Raw genomic sequence first — 21,288 nt, forward strand, 5'->3', positions numbered from 1 at the left:
AACAATAATGTTTTTACTGTGGCAATCGGGAAATTGAGGGAACATCTGTTACGCTGTGTGCAAGAATATACCTAGTTCAAGTTGAAATTGAATAAGTTATTTGTATATGACGGCGATATGTTTTGTTAAAGTCACTCACTGATTTTAATTTGAATATACCAACATATTTCCTTTAACCTAAGATTCTGTAATTTAACAACTCTCCCATCCTTGCAATAACATAATATAACACGTTCTAATGGACCGAAGAAATAAACATTAATATTTTATTAAGATGTTGATCACGTGTTTCAAAATATGGAAAAATAAGTTGCAGTGTTGAATTATTTAAATTTGTTTTGTGTGTTGTCATAGTGAAGTAATTGTTTTGTGTGAATATCGAAGCACTTCATGCAGTAGAGGGATTAAACTACCTGATGTTGCTTTTTTGCTAAATCGTGTACTTATCCAAATCTAGAAGACAATCACCGGTTTAACATGAGTTGCATCAATGTATGAATGAATGTTCGTATTAGTTTTTACCTGAATGCTGCATGGTTTAAAAAGCCTACTAAAACACGAACCATCGACATCGTTACTGACGCCTTAGACGAATGTGATTGTTGATATTCTTCTTTGTTTTAACTATTTCATGTCTTCCGCTAATGATTTTGTCCTTTTTAGAGCAATACTCTAGTGAATGAACTTAGTAAGATAGGATTCTGAATTACCTTGAAAAATACTTTTGTCTATTCTATTTTGTCTATTTTGACCTATTTTTTATTATTCTTTTCTGTAATCTTACAAAATCATACAGACATATATATTTTTGCCCTTTTAATAGGGAAATAATTTGCGGGAAAATTCTTGAGAAGGGGAGAAAATCAACTGATATTTATAATAAAGTTCGATGACAAACTACTTTCTCTTTCAAATATTACAAAGGTTTCCTTTTCACTAATTAGCATGTTTAGGAATGTGAAATCAAGTGACCAAATAAAATTAAACACATTCTAGCTCATAAAAACGCTTACAAACACAAAATGGACACACACACACACAAACACACACACACACACACACACACACACACAAAATTGTAAAAAGTTAAACACTTTGTTGGGGATCATTGAACGTCCTTTAAAGTTCATTTATTCTTCCTGGAATTTGTAATATAAAATGGCTCAAGCTGTCCGAGTTTTCTCTATCATACATTACCGAGTTTCTCTTTAACACATTATCGATTTTCTTTTTCACATATTACCAAGTTTCTCTTTCACATACTTGAATGAATTTGGAGGAGCAAGTATTATCATTCCAACCAAGGGAACCCATACTGAGGCAGTCTTCGTTTCCATTGAAGTTATTTGGCTCCCCGGAAGCCCAATATTTAAGCGATGTTGAAATCCTAATTGTACTGGTTGCCCATATCCAATCTGACTCATTTGCACTGTCTGTTCCACCAATCCATAAAGCTAGTTTTGAGTTAAAACCATATTTTAGATGCATAAACCAATTTGTAAAATTGAACATTATAACTCACTACAATCTTTGGATTTTGTTTTCATTTAAAAGATGTTGTATTTGTTTTTTTTTTTCTTGCCTTTGTATCAAATTTGATAACGTTATCACCTTCATTTTATTTGATAACGCTATCATTTTCATTTTTTATAAAAAAAAAACATAAACAAACCCCCATTCGAACAAGACAAAAAGAAAGCAAACCTAAAAATCAAATTTTGGAATTCCCTAGTTATCACTCAATTTCGACTTACTCTTCGTTGTTTTCTTCCTATGTTAACGCTGACGTTTTCCACTGGACGTTTTTTTTTTGCTTTCACCATTGTTTGATGTATTTTGAATTTCAGAGGCGAATTCGTCGACTCAAAGTTAACAATGCTATGAAAAAAGACTCGTACAAGAGGGTTGAATACAGTTTGTAATGTAATTTTAAAAAATCTCGTGCTTCTTCATCAGTTATTTTATTGATTTATGAAGATAAGATTTACTAAAGTGGCGTTACAAATCAAACCCAGAAATGTTTACCCAAGTTCGGTAATATGGTAATGTCCGTCTAAATTGTTTTGGAGGTGACGCGTTTTATTGTCTGTTAAGAATCAAGTAGCACTCCAGGTAAGAATCCTGCAAATTCTCACCCCAAAAAGGTTACTCATTTCTATTTGTATAACAATGTTGCTTTATAGGTCTATATGATGAAATGTTATATAATTATTCACTCCAATCTGTCGGCTCTAATTGGATGATCCCTATTGAAAAAAAACTCTAACGGTTCCTATTGCATTCCAATGTCATTTAGAGAGTTATTTTCCATAATTTTGAAATTTACAGATGTTAATTTAAGTTTACTATAACATTTAAAAATCAAAAAATTACAAAAAAAAAAAAATAAAAAAAAAAATGATAAGATTTTAGTCTATTTCAATACATACGTTTGCCTGCATTATTAGTTTGAACAGTCTTTATGAAATTATTCTGGTCATCGTTGAGAGGTTCTGCAAGTTTTCCACCAATTTGTGCACAATAAGTCTTGCATGTACAGACAAATAAAATAAAATAAAACGATAAAAAAAACCAAAAAATAACAAAAATAATTACACAATTCTTTTACAAGAAGAAGAAATACGTAGATTAGAACCATAATTAAGAGAGCTATATACGTCAACGGATTTATTGTTTGATTATAACTTGGGTATAACATAAGTAACAAGTCAGTAAGCTGTAACAGCTACACATGTGGTGCTTGAAATGAAATAATTTCTATTTCAAATGTTTAACGTTACTAGTAGGTTTTGGTCTTTTTTTCGAACTAAACTATCGAGTAATCCCGTTTTGAATTCATTACCGTTGCTTCTAACCAGCTTCGTGCGTCGTTAGGGATGATGTAGCATTTACCAGATTGAACAGACCATCCGACCGGACATTGTCTTGCTGAAAGAAAAGCGTAAAACAGTAGCGTTACATTTTTTTTTACTTCATTTCCGACATCTTCTGTTTATGTGGATTAAAATCAATTTCATTCAAATTAGACCAGCTTATACTTTTCAGGAAACTTAGTAGTTTGAGAACAATTCAAGAAGCAGTTATAGAATGAACAAGACACAAAAGGGGTAGCAGTTAGGGCAGAATGATAGAAATATTTTTAAGTACCAAAAATATCTAAGTTATTGAATTTAATTGTCAGCAATGCTCGTGTTAACTGTCTATTACATTGCATCTTTATGCTAATGAGTGAATGCAATGATAATCATAAAGAATATGCTTTTAGTAAGTGAAAATTTTGTTGATTTTTTAAAGTGTTCCTAAGTATTTTGGAACGTCACTATTGTTTACTGACACTTTTCCAAATATTTTTGGAGATCTTGCAAGACTGGTGTGGGAAAATCGGACTATGTACTTAATATTAAATCTGTTTCATTCTTTTAGAACTTTGTAGTCCAGAAAAAAGATAGATGATTGATTGTAGTATAGATATGTATCCAGCCGCAAAGATAAACAACGGATTGACTTGTAAAAATCTCAGAAGAGTAAAATGTGCCACACAGAAAAGCAGACTTGCAGCATGATTGATTCACTTATTTATAAAATATTTGTCACATTTTAAGGAGCTATTTCAACAACAAGTTGGCATTCAATTGGACGTGAAGTGTGTGCTCCTCTCCTAGTCGACCTGTTTCTGTATTCATACGATATATTTTCCTTACCTATACTGAAAAATACATTCAACTCTTGCATATTGTGTTTATATTTCGAAATTAATTTGCTACGATACAGCAAGTTCTATTCTGATTTACTTGATGGTCATATATATCTGAGTAACAGGCTGAATCATGGGCATGAGAAAATGTGTCTCATAATTCTTTTACCAGTTTTTTTTTCAAATATCAGTTCATGGTTAAAAAAATGCTCAGTTTTTTTTTTCTAAAAAATGAGTAATAATTACTTTTGGTAAACTATTCTCTGTGCTGATAGGACCACTGATTTACCGCTTTTGACACAATATCATGTAAATGCTATTTATTCATCAAAAGTATATTCCCCCCAGAATGGAAGACGGAGGTTTGGCGAGCTGTAAAACCTTGATTTAACCCAACATTTCGTTTTAGATAATGTATAAAGTCAGGTCCATTGCGGTACCAGTTACTCCAGTGATTTAATATATATTTCGTTATACTTAATTTTGACCTGATTTTACCTTAATTTGTACTAGTCTGCTGCGCCAAACAAAATTATAAAATGAAAGATTGCAAAATCTGTAGCCTGCAGACACTTATCAAAAAACCCCGTGTCATTTTATGTGCCTGTTGGGGAAACATTAACTACCTATCTGTTGGCATGACACTGCAGTGGATTGAAAACATGATCTACCACAACACAAACCGAATCAAGATGGAAAATATTCGCAAAAACACGCCAAAATAATAATAATAAAAATATATTGCTTATAAGTTTATATTGGTAAAACAAAACAAATCGTCAAATTTTAAGTTTTGAACACCCAATTATAATAGTTACCAGTTGTCCGACAGAAATATCCCGCACTCTTTGTTTTCAAGCATATTTCATTATTGTAACAGGGATTCGGAAAACATGGATCATTCACCTACAAAAAGAGATAAAATTTCAAAACAAATTTACCCAACCGTAAAACAAATACAAATTCCGTCATACCAATCCATGTCACTTTCTGCAATATATTGTGATTCTAGCAATATATCTTTCCTCCCTGATCGTATAACTATTTTTGTTTTTGGCTTTACAGGGTGCATAATAAATATTGCGATTTATGTTCGTTACAAGTCTATTGAATATCCAATTTAAAAAAAAAAAAGCTTTCTGATTGGATAATATATTTTGTCCATTATCTAATAGACCGAATTTTGAAATGTGTATATGACGTCATCAACATTTAATCGGAAAAATCCGTCTATTTTTAAGGTTACAGACCACCAATTCAACCAATGAGCATTTGGAACGTACGCAAAAATAGTCTTACGCAGAAATTACCCCTGTTCCTCATAGTGCTGTGAAAAAAGTTCTCATCTTATTTAAAAAATTTAAACAGTTTCTGAAAGGAAAAACATTTCTGTACATTTTATAGGTGCATTTTGCTTCTTGTGATGTGAAGCCTAATCTCCATAATGATTTTTAAATATACCCCTATCTTGTGAAAACACTGGGATTTCCCATGCTATTTATAGACCCTTCACTTCCGGTGACCAGTACTGCACTGCAAGTCTGCTAACCCCACATGCCATTCTGAGGATTGTGAGCTGACATATGTAGAATCATGCTGATATATAGTCCTCTGCAGGTTAAAGTTAAGGTAAAGTCCAGAGAAGCCATTGAATATTGTGAAATTAGCATAGAAGCCTATGGAAAGTGGAATTAGTGGTTTTTAGCCTTAAGGAGAAGCCATGGCAAAATGAAAAGTTTTTTGAAATAGCTTTAAACTACTTGAAGATCTTGTTAACTTTGCCATGAGAGGAATACACTACAAAAATCCTTCAAAATATGCATTTTTTTAAGTTATAGGTCCAAATTATTGAAAATTGGTCTTTTTGGCTGATTTTTATGTCCTATCTTGTAAAAAGTGTAGAAAATTTAGTAAAAATATCAAATATTAAACTTTGAGGGCTATATTTACCTAAATATGGTGGTAATAAGCACTTGAAATCAAGTTTTGTGTAGATTTGAGCAAAAATTAGGTTAGAAATGAGGAAAAACTCACTTTCATTACTGCGGTTAAGGCCATATCAGCATTCCCCTATGGCAACATGGAAAATCCATTATTGAGTACTTTTTTTGCTTTAGGTGCCCTTTACTGGTCATGTTTTAATGTGAAAACACTGTATTTACAAATTTAAAGCCAAATATATCACCTTTTGTGAAAATTTAAAGATTTAGGATTTTTGACATGTGATCAAGAAAAAGGGGGAGGCATGTCAGAAATAATTTTTTAAAAAAGACCAAATTCTCAGAAAATGATTACTTTTAAAACTATTTCTTCATTAATATTGTTAAAAAACAAGTTGTGATTGATATTTTTTATTTGAAAAGTCAGAAAAAGTTCTTTTCAAATATTTAATACATTTAAGTATGGTAGAATATTGTCACTTTTTTGCTCGCACAACTTGGTTACCCTATATTTAAAAATCAAATATTTAAAAAAGTGCTTGTCACATTTCACTGAAACTTTGCAAATGCATTCAGTATGTGTGTAGGAAGATACCTGTATAGTTATTTATTTTTTCTAAGACAAAAAGTGACCCTTTAGGTTACAGACCACCAATTCAACCAATGAGCATTTGGAACGTACGCAAAAATAGTCCTACGCAGAAATTACCCCTGTTCCTCATAGTGCTGTGAAAAAAGTTCTCATCTTATTTAAAAAATTTAAACAGTTTCTGAAAGGAAAAACATTTCTGTACATTTTATAGGTGCATTTTGCTTCTTGTGATGTGAAGCCTAATCTCCATAATGATTTTTAAATATACCCCTATCTTGTGAAAACACTGGGATTTCCCATGCTATTTATAGACCCTTCACTTCCGGTGACCAGTACTGCACTGCAAGTCTGCTAACCCCACATGCCATTCTGAGGATTGTGAGCTGACATATGTAGAATCATGCTGATATATAGTCCTCTGCAGGTTAAAGTTAAGGTAAAGTCCAGAGAAGCCATTGAATATTGTGAAATTAGCATAGAAGCCTATGGAAAGTGGAATTAGTGGTTTTTAGCCTTAAGGAGAAGCCATGGCAAAATGAAAAGTTTTTTGAAATAGCTTTAAACTACTTGAAGATCTTGTTAACTTTGCCATGAGAGGAATACACTACAAAAATCCTTCAAAATATGCATTTTTTTAAGTTATAGGTCCAAATTATTGAAAATTGGTCTTTTTGGCTGATTTTTATGTCCTATCTTGTAAAAAGTGTAGAAAATTTAGTAAAAATATCAAATATTAAACTTTGAGGGCTATATTTACCTAAATATGGTGGTAATAAGCACTTGAAATCAAGTTTTGTGTAGATTTGAGCAAAAATTAGGTTAGAAATGAGGAAAAACTCACTTTCATTACTGCGGATAAGGCCATATCAGCATTCCCCTATGGCAACATGGAAAATCCATTATTGAGTACTTTTTTTGCTTTAGGTGCCCTTTACTGGTCATGTTTTAATGTGAAAACACTGTATTTACCAATTTAAAGCCAAATATATCACCTTTTGTGAAAATTTAAAGATTTAGGATTTTTGACATGTGATCAAGAAAAAGGGGGAGGCATGTCAGAAATAATTTTTTAAAAAAGACCAAATTCTCAGAAAATGATTACTTTTAAAACTATTTCTTCATTAATATTGTTAAAAAACAAGTTGTGATTGATATTTTTTATTTGAAAAGTCAGAAAAAGTTCTTTGCAAATATTTAATACATTTAAGTATGGTAGAATATTGTCACTTTTTTGCTCGCACAACTTGGTTACCCTATATTTAAAAATCAAATATTTAAAAAAGTGCTTGTCACATTTCACTGAAACTTTGCAAATGCATTCAGTATGTGTGTAGGAAGATACCTGTATAGTTATTTATTTTTTCTAAGACAAAAAGTGACCCTTTAGGTTACAGACCACCAATTCAACCAATGAGCATTTGGAACGTACGCAAAAATAGTCCTACGCAGAAATTACCCCTGTTCCTCATAGTGCTGTGAAAACAGTTCTCATCTTATTTAAAAAATTTAAACAGTTTCTGAAAGGAAAAACATTTCTGTACATTTTATAGGTGCATTTTGCTTCTTGTGATGTGAAGCCTAATCTCCATAATGATTTTTAAATATACCCCTATCTTGTGAAAACACTGGGATTTCCCATGCTATTTATAGACCCTTCACTTCCGGTACCAGTACTGCACTGCAAGTCTGCTAACCCCACATGCCATTCTGAGGATTGTGAGCTGACATATGTAGAATCATGCTGATATATAGTCCTCTGCAGGTTAAAGTTAAGGTAAAGTCCAGAGAAGCCATTGAATATTGTGAAATTAGCATAGAAGCCTATGGAAAGTGGAATTAGTGGTTTTTAGCCTTAATACCTAAATACCCGTCATTCATTTTCGCAGGATATTTAGTTTACACCACGTGAATGAGGTTATTTCTTCATAGACAGTTAAATTATAAAAGCTAACAATTATTTGATTGGACTTATTTGCGGCAAAAATTAACAATTTTCAGATCATTCACAGAAAATGTAATATTGTCGTGTATCTACCTGCATTTACGAATTCATTTGAAACTTTGAAAAAAAGGAAAGTGTAAAAAAGGGTGCATATCAAGCCTTTCCATATACCAGACAATGATTCTAAAATTGTTAAATGGAAATTGCAACAGTGTCAATTTCCTTTTCATATATCTTTGTTGGATTAACTTGAATATAGCCAAAATATTCCCATCGTTTCTTCACTATAGATCACTTTATAACCAATCATTGTTTTTTTCTGAAATTTTCTAACTTCAGTAATAAATTCAAAGTACTGAAGACACTTCCGGAGCGCCTTAGTTAAGTTCAGTCTTTTGATGAGTGAGGTTGATTTTGTATTGTTATTGTGTAACCCCTCGGTTATTGACAATAAATATTTGGAATTAAATCTTTCTATATATTTTATAATTATGCTGCTGACGAAAAATTACTCATTGAAACACGTGCACATCATCACAATTTGCAATAAATATGATTGGTATGTTGTATTTAGCTCTACTGAAAGACACGAATGGATTGGTAGACGTCTTCTCTTGATCACCATTGGTATTACCACATCTTAATTAATACTAAAGGTTAAGAAATTTAATTAAGGAAAGCATATATATTGGTTTTTAAATGACATCAATTCAAAATTTATGAAAAAAAAAGGTTTCATTTACTCACCGATGTCCAACTTGATATGTAAGAGAAGAAGGTATCAGCTTGACTCCGGAACATTGTTGATCCGTCATCAGCAAGAAGATCACAAACCAGAATCTTTGAGTGGTAGTTAAAGGCAAAGCAGGATCTGTCATACAGACAACGACGTGCACATGACTTAATGCCAGTTCTATCTATAATTTGTAGTGTTGTAATATAATTGAATATTCCTGTTTGAATAACACCTAACTCCGAATAAACGTAACAAAACATGGATACAAAACCAACGAACAACACCACTTCTCTCATTACCTCGATAATAAGTGTCATGTATTTTATTCAACTGAATCAAACGTGGATGCTATAAACGATGTATAACATATATGAGTGAATAGGTAATGAGTTACAATGATTAGTCTTCAAATGACATTTTGTGTGTTCAAGTTGCATTTTTAATTGTTCATACATTCATTGATGAGGAATTGATGGCTTTCTGACAGTTCATTTTAATTATTATATAATAAAATACTAGATTTATAACACCCAGCGAAAATATTGAATAAAGTTGTTTTATTCTACAAGGCATCCTATGGCTTAATGATATATTCCATACATTTGGTTCTTAACCGTTCCATCAGAGGGTTTAAATTACAATTGCATGAAAACAATTTGTAATTAAATCATTCTTTACGACAGAAAATGGTATTATAATTAATAAGCAAGGTACAAGACACAGTATTTATGAGAGGTATTTTGGGGTTTGGAAATTTTGGAAAATAATACGGACTCAGTGGGTGGAATATGGAAGGTGGACTACGTTTGGGGTTTTGAAGATTATAAAAGCGTGATAAAATATATACAAATATTGAAATATATAATTTAATGAAAGAATAGTAAAATAAGATCATTGGTTTTAATGTTGAAGAAAGATTAAATAGCTTAAGTTAATAATGTAATAATACAAAAAGAGAAAAAAACTGCCATGGAATTCTACGGGATGGGAATTGGAATTTACTATTTAAGTTAAAATGGGGACATTGGGAAATTGCAAAAGAGGGGATGATATATAGTGTAAATGGTAAGTTTAAATCAATTAATGCCGTAACAAACCAAAACCAGGACAAGTTCGTGTCAGAAAAAGTAATCAAGAGATGAAGAAGAAATAAAAAACAAATAAGTTTTCATGGTGGAGATGGATACACCTAAACGATCCACGAGTTCATGATGACGACCATAAAACTTCTGTAGTGATGACTTCAATCTCTTGTCAGAATTGTAAGAATTCTAGGTCAAGATATGAGACTGACTTCAAAGTGTCTACAGTATCCTTTATCTCAACTTCTTTGGGGTATTGAATTAATACATTGACGGAAGTAACAAGTGTCGTAGTAGTTCAGAACACACTCTTTGAACTTGTGAGTATAGAAGTTAAATTTGAAACAGGTATGGTGGTATACTTTACAGATCCAGTTATTTAGCGTTGTTTTATGGAATCTTGTATAGTTTAGGAATTTAGGACATAGTTGACAGACCACAATCACCGTCTGTGGCGGAGAGACCAAAAAAGGAGGATAACATAGATTTATGGTTTCGACTATCTCTTCTTTGGAAAGTGTGGTAGCAGTATAGGTATTATTGCTTTTATTGTTTTCTACGTCTACCTCTGATAATAAACATTGGATGTAATACGTTTTGCAGACAAAACAATGTTGTTTTGGGCTTTGTCTGCTGGTACGATAACATATCTGTCATGTATAGTAGACAATGTTTTTGCTACAGCGAATTCTTTAAACACTGATGTAGCATTGACACTCATCGATCTAATTAGAACTTTCATACGTTTCAAAATTAAAGACCTTTCAACCTTTACCAACTCTGACAGAGAATCGATGTCCTCTTGAATTTCACTTTATTCGTTTTCTTGCGTAATCCTCCATGGCATCAACAATTACGTTAAAGTTATAATTGTAATTTATGGAGCGTGGTTCACGATACTTGGGACCTCTAGAAAGAAGAACCATACGGTTGGATTTGTTTTCAATGGTATTTAAATATCTCCTAATGACGTGACGGGAAGGACCATATTTGAATGGAGAGAATTTGTAAGAATAGTCAGATGGTTTAGACTCGCAGTGATAAATCTCGAGGTCCCGCAGTAGTCTTTTATAATTGAAAATTATGGATGCAATAGATGAAGTACAGAAATAAGAAATAATCGATATTGATTTGTCTTTGAAATACAGGGGAATTTTGTTCGTGATGTTTTTGTGATTGAGAATTTTATCCGCATTAATTACACCTATACCTTTGTTGGCAAGAAGTGGCAGAAATGATTGTTATTCTTCATCTTGACCTTTGACACCAACTGGTTTAAAGAGAATGTGGAAACTTACATCTAAAATGATAACCACAAGTCTGTATAATGACAGAAATAGGAGTTTCAAAACTTGTTTAGTAAAGGCAGTGTAATTAAGTGAGAGGTATAGAAAAGAGTTTATTTCGAATGGGATGAAGTCCGAGAAGTTTTTATATGAAAGGAAAAAGACCTTCTATGGAGACACCATGCATCTTAGATTATATGTAGTGGCGATGGCTATGACTTCTTTTGTTATATTGGGTTAAAAGGTTTCCTATACTTTTGATGTTGTCATTCCTCCCGTAAGGTATTGCAGAACCTAGTCTGCGTATCCAGTATTCCTCTCTTTCCATACGATAGCTTTTATTCAGGACAGGACTGTTCTTTAGATGGTATATTTTTAACTTTAATAGAGAGAATTGAATGATCTTGTTGATAAACTGTCGGAAATGTGGTGTAATAATTCAAGTTAGATTCGCTAGAATTGTTTCTAAGAGCATAGCTATTACAAACAATGGATTCAAAATATTATTTTCCTTGATAACAAAACCATGAAAACAGATCGTCTTTTTGCGTTTACGTCATAGCATTGTACATAATTGCTTTAAAAATGATTAGAAAAAATGTGCGCACCATCAAATATTTCGTTACAAGTTTCAGTAAGTATAAAGAACGATTTATGATTATAATGGCATTGAGATTCTGTCTATCGAAGTGTTTGCATAATTGATAAAGAGAAATTACTATAAAATCGGGAAAGTTTACAGACAATTTTAGATCAAAGTGAAACTTCCCGCAAGATTTGATCATACTGAAATAAATGATACCAAATAGACTACATCCAGACATTTCTAACTCGTTGCATTTTGCTAAAGTTACATTGAAATATGGAATAAAAATAGGGGTCACGTTCTGCATTTTTCTGTAATTTGATTTTTAACACTCATTTTTGGCGGGATATTTAAGAAAAAATATAGATAAAACATCGTATTTGACTAGAAAATTGTCGAATTATATCGTCAGAGAGCTATGCCTAGAAAATAACTTTTCTAATTAAAATTATATGGGAATAATTGCATCATGAAAAAGAAAAACTCTTCTTTACACAAGTAAAATAGACAAGTGTGGAATTTTTATTTATCTCGACTTAATCATTTATTGCAGAATTGCCTGATTGTAAAAGGTAATTATGAAGGGTATTTACAGCTAACGAAACAAAATTGCAACATCCGTGTTGTATTCGCGCTCATTAAATTTCTACTAATGTGCTAATCACAAAAAGCCTACATACGTTTAAAATATTCCAAGTAGCTTGTTATCATTTTTATATTTATATTTCATAGTTGTGGTCAAGGAAACACATGGTGTCAATAGTTCAATCACAGACATAATTTTTTAAACGTTCTCTTCATTTCAAATTTTATTTGTACCGACTTCAAAAAATCATCAAAGTTCAGTCATTTTCACTCCATTTTATGCTTCCTCCTCTGCACTGAGGTAAATTTTGAAATTATGCTGTATTTATAGCGTTGATTTCCGTCAGCTTAAACATTGAAATCTTAATTTCACAAGAATGATTTTTAACATTATTTCGGAAATCAAAGTATATGATATGATATACTGTATGTTCAACTATCATTAAGGTAACTATTACTAGGTTGTCGCAACATTTTATAAAATTCCTGGCACGTTTACACCAATTTTACCTGATATATTGTACTACATTGTGCACAATCATTGTCAGAAAGCCATCCTATCATCCTACCATCAATGAGTGCAGAGAAACATGTGTTGAAGTTGAAAGTTTAAAACAAGAATGTACGCGTAGCCATATGTCCCCCGCCGCTGTAGAAAGAGTTGAATTACAAATGTTTGACACTTGTTTAATTAGCAGATTCAAAACTTATGTGCTTTCATAAGTCCATGTGAGGATTCAAGGTTAATGTATCTTAATGAATCAAATTAAGTTAGATTAAGAATTCTTCATAAAACAGAAAAAAATCCACAAAAAAGAACGTGAAAAAAGTCCAATAACTCCCATAAAAATTGTCAAATCATAATAGCAGTTAATCATGGTCAACTACATATGGTGACAAACAATCATACAAAATTTGAACAAATTCCGTTTAGTGGTTTCTGTTGCGTCCACAATGTGTTGCTATTGCGAATGATGTGAAAAATGAACAAAGTCCCATAACTACCATAAAAATCAAAATAGCGGTTAAGTATGATCAACAACATATAGTGAAAAACAATCCTACAAAATTTGGTCTAATTCCGTTCAGCTGTTTCTGAGGAGTTGCATCCACAAGCTTAGGACGCACGGATAGACGGACGCTAGGACGGACACCAGCATTTCTATGTCCCCGCTCCGCGTTGTGGCGGGGGACAAAAAAGCAAAGGTATCAACTTTGGCGCCATTCCGGTTCAGGTCACGAATTTTGTAATAGAGCTGAAATTGTGAAAAAAAAAGTTTTCCATGAATCCATGTAATCAAAGTACGAATTCACGTGCACATTAAAGATTTTTTGGAGAGTTTTGCGTTTTTTGTTCACAGCTGCACATCTCTTATTATGTATGTGTAAAGTCCGTACAAATTAAAAAAAAAGATGTCAATTGAAAAATGACGAACATTTAATAAAAAAATGAAAAAAAATAAAAAATAAGTATGATATTAGTATATAAATCAATACGGAATCGAACTGTGTACTATGGTATGAATAGTGCCAACTGTAGAACGTCTTGTTGCGCCCAATAACTCTGACTAGAACGTATATATGTAGAAAAAAAATCTAACGGCATGGAGTACTAAATAAAAACAGAAATTCATAAACATAACGCCAAATTCAGGACCTAGGACTTTTAATGTACAAAAACTTAACAGATCTGTTGTTTTGATAAACTCATTCATTCATCTCCAACTTAAAACAATACAAACCTTAACTTTTGCCAAGTGACAAAATATATGTACACACTTCATAATTGTAACAACAATAAGATTACAAAGACTAGCTATATAGTCTGTAACTATTTTCCTATTCAGGGAAATTTATTTCAATGCGATTTTGACCTGCATGAATAAACTCCTCTCGAAGTTATTAAGACTGCTGACTTTTGATGAAATAATACTTGTAGAATGTACTCCTGCTTAAAATCAGCTTAAATTCATGAATATAATTACGTTTTATAATCTGTAATTTGTAATTCAAACAAAATCTGATAGAATTATCAACTGCCAAAAATAGAATAGTTCGAAAAGACAAGTCATTCAAATCATTGTCAAATATTTAAATAAATTTTTCGCAAAAAATAAATTCGATCCAATTTTTTTTTATATTAAGTTTGTCCATTTAGTGCTTGATGTTGCTACTCTAAACCCACTTCACTGAATATGTATTGAGCGCATTCTTGTAGTGATTGTATTTTAGTTGAATTCGCCTCTTTTGATACGTTTTGATATGGCTTTCAATAATTATAACATTGAACTATAAAAGTATTAATCTCATTCTGTGCATATTTAGATTGTTGATTTCTTTCATGGAAAGAATTGATTGTACCACTGAGTGCATTTTTTGTTCTTTCATTCTAATTTTATCTGACCTTCCAATTTTAGGGGGTTGCTAAGACCTTATTTAACTTGTCCTTAGCAGATTGAATAATCTGAAATGTTCATATCACAACTCATACGTTATGCCAGAGCTTGTCGAAACTACGTATACTGTTTGTATCGCGCTCGAATTCTATCAAATAGGTTTCTGGAACATAGTTATGTTGCTACAAGATTGAAGTCATCACTACAAAAGTTTTATGGTCGTTAGTGTTTATCCATCTGCGCTATGACAACTGATTTGTTCAACGTGTCATGGTTTTCTTTTCCTCTTTCGACTACCACGGAATTGACTTTTTATGAGCAACTCGGCGGTTCTTTGTTGTGTATGTCTGTTTTTCATGTCTGCTCTTTGTCCCCGAATTACATTCATTCGATAACCGCTATAACCTTGGTCCCCTTGATTTCTCCTTGATTACCGCTATAACCTTCGTTCCCTTGATTACTCTTTGATTACCGCTATAACCTTGGTCCCCTTGATTACTCTTTGATTACCGCTATAACCTTGATCCCTTTGATTACTCTTTAATTACCGCTATAACCTTGGTCCCCTTGATTACTCTTTGATTACCGCTATAACCTTGGTTCCCTTTGATTACTCTTTGATTACCGCTATAACCTTGGTTCCCTTTGATTACTCCTTGAATAATGGTTTATCAATATATTAAACAAAATCATATATGTTAGAAAAACTGAAAAAAACCTTACAAAGGTGTTATGCTTTAAAATACTAATCTAACAGAATTATACTGTGGGTACTGTATCTACCAAACCATACTTAAATAAATTGAGCATTAGTCAATCACTTGTGGCAATGAACCAAGGGTTTGAAGTTTAGTTATGACACTGTCGTGTATAACAAAAAATCCCTTTTTAAAGCGCGTTGTACAGATGAACTCAAATATGATTCGGACGTGGTTTGTGTAAACATTTATAAGGTCATGTTTTCAAAAAAAAAAAAAAAAAAAAAAGCGTATAGGATCAATTATCTGGAAAAGACTGATACGGCTATTAATGTTTCATAGAAAAAGAAAATATAAAATAAAAAAAAAAAGAAAAAAAGCAAATAAAATTAAACAAACACACAGAGACACAAATACACACATTAACGCACTCAACAAACACTAAATCTTAATGCAAAGGTAAGGTATATTAAATCCCCATTGGAAATTTTGTTATGAATGAAATTTTCTTCATAACCTTTTGATGTAGCGATTCAACAAGTATACCATATTTCCCTTTCACATATAAATTTTATAACTAGTGAGCAGTGCCTATCCGCCCAAGCAAAATTACTGCGGACAACCATACAGAGACAGTGTTCGTATTGCACGTAATTGTCTGGTTCCACTAATCTCCAGTATTTTAGCGATGTTGAAAACGAAATTTTACTCGTTGCCCATATCCAATGTGCTTCATTTGCACTGTCTGTTCTACCAATCCATAAATCTGAAAAAAGAAAAATGCAAAATTACATGTAATTAAGAGATTTATAAAATATTGAATAATAGGTATCAGTGATAATTTTACACCTTTTAAGTTCCAGTCCATATAAAATTCAGATACTGTCTGTGGTAAGGTGATTCATAGTATAGAAAAACCAATTGATCAGATGATGCTATTTTGGTCTACATATGAAATAAATTTCTGTATTTAGATCTGTACTTTCGAGAAAACTAAATTTAGTCTCCCACTAGTCTCTCAACCAATTCAGACCAAATCAAGAACAATAACTCTTGCAAAATGCTAATTTTATGTACAATCAATATAAAGTTTATCATAAAAGCACAAATCCTCAATGAAAAACTAATATTGGTATTGTGATCTATAACGGTTTTTGAACAAGAAATAAAACTGAAATTGGTGGATGTTTGACATTCATGAATCACCATCTGTCTGGTTTTTATAAAGACTGTTACTTAAATGGATGTTTCCTGCCGTCTTGCACAAATTGTCAAAACATACTACTGTTAAATAGAATGTTGTCTACGATAAATAACTATTTGATGATAGTATATATGTGATAGGATGTCAGTATTCTCAATTTAAGGAGTAGGTTTTTATTATTTTTTTTGTGAACTGTGAACTTTAACCTTAGCATAGAAGTATATATCCACACTGTGAAAAGGAGGGGTGCCAGTAGTGGTTCCTCAGAAGAGGGAGTGGGCTTGAAAATAATTAACCATTTTTGGTCAATTTTACACATGAAAATGACAAATTTACCAATAAAAAGGGGGGTTCCTCCCCCCTGCACCTCTTCTTGATTCACCGCTGCTCTGAATGGATTATATTAATCGAGTTGATTAAAACCAGATTTTACCCGAGCAGCGATGTCTCAAATATATTCAGGCGATGAACATGAAACGGACGATAAAATGAACATGAAATGTAAAAGGGATGGGACACAAGGATAATAGGGTCGACAAATTTCGATTGTCACTACAAAAAAGGAGGGATTGGAAGGGTTGGGCATTTAGTCTCCTGTTCATACTCCTATCGAATTTCACAGTAGGGTTCTTCAATGTGCGAAGAACTTAGCATCTTTCCCAACACGGTGCACCACTATGGTCTGCGATCAGGTTTTCCGTATTATAGTCTGACAACCCCAGCATGTAACACGCCAAGTGCACACCATTCCACCATCTGGGGCAAACAACCTAGGGCCTAGCGCCCTAGCCCCCGGCTAGGGTTCTGAGCACTATTTACTCGCCTTTTACGACAAGCGTAGCTCTGCTGCAGACCTATTCTTTTGACATCCGGACCTGCACGCGGCCTATTTTTGTCAAACTACTAGGTGGAGATTGAATGCCAGACTAGTGTTAAACATTTTGACGAACAGCAGATGAAACATGTTTGAAACAAGTGCTTAGATTCAACGCAATTTGAATGTTAAAATGAGTTATAAGTGCAAAAGTATACTTGTAACTGATTCAACCTATAAGTTCTGCAACTGTCTCAGCTGTGGTAATGGCAGCAAGTATGGCTTGAATTTATTGTTCTTCAATATTTATTCTTACGGTAGGAGTTTTCTTCAAAACAGAAAGGTGTGAAAAGTAGGAAGTTTTTTTTCCATTTTCATCCCTTGCCACCTTCATATTTCTGGAGACATTCGTTGGATTTTCCCCCCAGTTAACTCTCCAGAAGTAAAGAAATTAGATAACTAATCCATGACTTTATCTGAAAATATTACACTCTTTTTGTCCGTCTGTAGTGTCCATCCCTTTAATAATGCACCTGTTCCTTCACTTAGTTCTGCCTCTGTTTTATAACGGTTTAAATCTGCAGAAAAGTTGAAGCAATTGTTCTTCTATCACATTTTCACCTCAACATTTGTGCTTTTGAGTTGTAGCATACATTCATGGTCATCAAGTGTACATTGAGATAGCATATCAGCTTCGGATTCGAACACTTTGGTGCATCCACTTTCTGAGCAGCTAATGGTATCTATTTCTGATAATAAACATGTATTGTGAATTTTGATATGACCCTCTGACTTCTCTGGAACAATACAATCTGTAATAACCCCAAAATTAGGCAAATATGCTGATGGAACTATTTAAATTTTCTTCCCAACACAAATCTCAAATACCCTCCATGTAGTTAAGGTTCCATCTTCCTCAAATTTTACATTTGACATTTTACTTACCCCTTTGATAGAACAATTGCTGCATTGTGTAGAAGGTGGATTTTTATTTGGATGTGTGCAACCTGGCATCCTGACACACCGCCATGCATATCAATTGCTTTTTTCATTTCGTTAGCATTTAGAACATCCATTTCCGATGAAACAGATTTCCTTATCTTTGCCCGCACATGACATCACAGTATGATGTCCCACTTTTGGCTTCACTTAATTCTTATCTAACAATGTTGATTCCTGAAAAAAAAAGATATTTATTTTGATAATAAATTATGAAATAATAAACTAAAAACACTAAAACAGCAATTCAGAACACTACAAATTAATCTGTCATTGTTTTCATTTTACTGCTCCAATATTTAGTTAATAATTCTATTTTTCATAATGACTATATATTTACTGCATACCACAGACTGAAATTAAACATGGATTGAATGCAATATAAATACTTCACACAGCGCAGCTTGATGAGACTGAAGAGGTTGAACCCTAAAAAGGTTAGGCAAGTATGGACACAACATTCATTCTTGATACACATTGGAATTTTGCTTACATTCACTTTTACTAAAATTATTGTTCAAACATAAGGACAATGTATGTTTCATGCCCCTTTTTGGCCCGTTATTCCAAAAAGGTCTTTACCCTCAATTCAAATCCTAATTTTCTTTTTGTTGGTATGGCACCTTGTAATACAATTTCAAAGAGATCCATTCACAAGAAGTAAAATTATTGTCTTGACATCAAGTAAATGCATTTGTCTGAACCCCCCTCATTTTTGACCTCTAATTTCTAAAATGTTCCAAGTCTTTACCCCTAAATTCCATCCCATTCTGACCATTGTGGTATATAGTATTGTGACACATTATTATAGACATTTCTATGCTCTACTGGAGTTGTATTGTTAAATGATAGGGGAAATGCTTTTTTGGCCTCTTTTTTAACCACTAAATCTAAAACAGTTGGGGTAATAATCCCTAAAATCAATACTGCGCTTTTTGTTGTGGTTTAGAATCTTCTTATGATATTATGTAAAGATCAACAGATTAAAATTTAGGTTATTACATGAAAACAACTACGACAATGCAATTTATTTAATTTTTTTTCTGTCATTTGAAAACCAGCAATACTATTATTTCACATTGTAATCCTCTGACAATAATAGTCTTCCTTCATGCACATCCACATATGATGCTCGATCTTTCTATGTAAATTCAACCAAGCCCCTCGATCAGTTTAAGAAGAGTTAAACATACAAGAAATTGTGACAAACAAAAAGGCAGACATTGTTTGCAGGTGTGTACAAACTGAATGTTAAGATACAGGCAATATAATGTCACGTTTTTTTTTCTGTTAATGAAACGTTAATACTTTAAGAAGCTTATAAATTTTATTATTTGCAAACTCTACTTGTACTTTATAGGCATTCATTTTGAAACCAGTGATAGGAATTAGAGGGGGCATATGTTTTTTTTTATCACGTTCCTGCTGAAAATGTCCCATTAAAATCAGAAATTTTTACAAAGAATGTTTATGAATGGCCCTTTAAAATTCTGAAGCTCATTCTGAATATGGATAAAAAATGACCCTTACTCAAAATTTTAACCCCAATCACTGTGAAACGGGTGTAAAATAAATATCCTGAAATTTCCTGTATAAATAATACTAAAGCATAATAGAACAACTAAACTTGCCTATAACTTTACTTTGATGTAACTTTCTTGATACATTGTGATTAAACAACTTGCATCAATATCTTTCAATGCCTTCAAAAAGACCAATCAAAAATTATATATACAGTATATAAAGTGGGTGCTCAATGCATAAATTCTAGAGAATAGACAACATTTTTATTAAATAAAGAGCTGCGCTTAAAGCACATGATACTCCCGTTGCTCTTTTAACTTGTCCTTATGCTTTTAATGAATTTATATCATTAGAATCAACTAGATCTGCTGTGAGCCCTATCAAATACCCCTCCCCATCAAAAAAAAAAAAAAAAGAAAGTAAAAAAGAAAATACACAAAACATTTGGGACTATCAAGGCTACCTCAAGTTAAACTAAGTTTGTTGTTTTGATTTTTCACCCATACATTTCTATCTTGTTAAAATCACACTTTTCTGACAAGGTTATAAAGTACCTTTTATATTTATTAATCGATCTTCATAACAAAATGTCCGATTTTTCAACGAATTAATTCCTTTGGCTGTTTCCGGACACGGAAACGTAAAATTTGACATTTAAACAAACCGAAATGGGGCTTATTTTATTATATATGAATAATTCACCGAAGTTTTATAAAAGTATTATAGCAATAATATTATTATAACTTCAAATTCATTTCTGTGCATTTATAGATACAGACAATGACATTCTAAGTTATGTCCTTCTGGCCAAACCAGTCTGACGGTTTCTCTCGAAATGCAAAGGGCAAAAATTTCATGGCCCAATCCATAATTTGTAGAGCCTCTCCATCCTTCAAATTGTTCAACTCTGTAGATCTGTGCTTAAATGTTCTTACTGTGTACTTTTTCCAGTCATAACTCTTTTGTTCACTTGTTTTTGAGTCTTAATTATTTCTAAGAATAAATTTTTCATTTCATTGAATACAAATTCATTACCTGTGTCAGACACTTAATATTCATGCTCATGAAAAGAAAACAAACCTTACAATGCCACACATAAAATCATTATATGATCTGGAGGTTAAACTTCAATGTCAGATGAAACTAACCACGAAATTCAACCCATAACTTTCAAATGATCTACCCTCAAATTAAATTTTAAAAGCCTACA

At 32.4% G+C, this 21,288-nt stretch overlaps 1 protein-coding gene and 1 pseudogene across 1 annotated transcript; both read right to left on the reverse strand.

The window, feature by feature from the left end:
- Nucleotides 1–819: 819 nt before the first annotated feature.
- On the reverse strand, nucleotides 820–9,156 carry LOC148598491 (C-type lectin domain family 4 member M-like). Its single transcript, XM_088561657.1, has 5 exons — nucleotides 8,916–9,156; nucleotides 4,513–4,600; nucleotides 2,843–2,928; nucleotides 2,430–2,526; nucleotides 820–1,454 (listed from the first exon to the last, which is right to left on the reverse strand). The coding sequence occupies exons 1-5, from the start codon at nucleotides 8,967–8,969 to the stop codon at nucleotides 1,240–1,242; spliced, it is 540 nt and encodes a 179-aa protein (XP_088417783.1). The 5' UTR covers nucleotides 8,970–9,156; the 3' UTR covers nucleotides 820–1,239.
- A 7,131-nt stretch (nucleotides 9,157–16,287) lies between these two features.
- On the reverse strand, nucleotides 16,288–20,947 carry LOC148598492 (uncharacterized; annotated as a pseudogene).
- Between the last annotated feature and the right edge of the window lie 341 nt (nucleotides 20,948–21,288).

The sequence above is a fragment of the Perna viridis genome, chromosome 14 (assembly GCF_037379345.1).
Source record: "Perna viridis isolate PV_CMFRI_1.1 ecotype Kerala chromosome 14, ASM3737934v1, whole genome shotgun sequence".
NCBI classification, from domain to species: domain Eukaryota; kingdom Metazoa; phylum Mollusca; class Bivalvia; order Mytilida; family Mytilidae; genus Perna; species Perna viridis.

Coding starts and splice junctions, on each gene's coding strand:
- LOC148598491 (XM_088561657.1), bottom strand. CDS start 8,969: ATGTTCCGGAGTCAAGCTGATACCTTCTTCTCTTACATATCAAGTTGG. Junction 2,527..2,842: donor GAAGCTGGTTAGAAGCAACG/GTAATGAATTCA, acceptor TGTACATGCAAG/ACTTATTGTGCACAAATTGG. Junction 1,455..2,429: donor AACTAATAATGCAGGCAAAC/GTATGTATTGAA, acceptor ACTCAAAACTAG/CTTTATGGATTGGTGGAACA.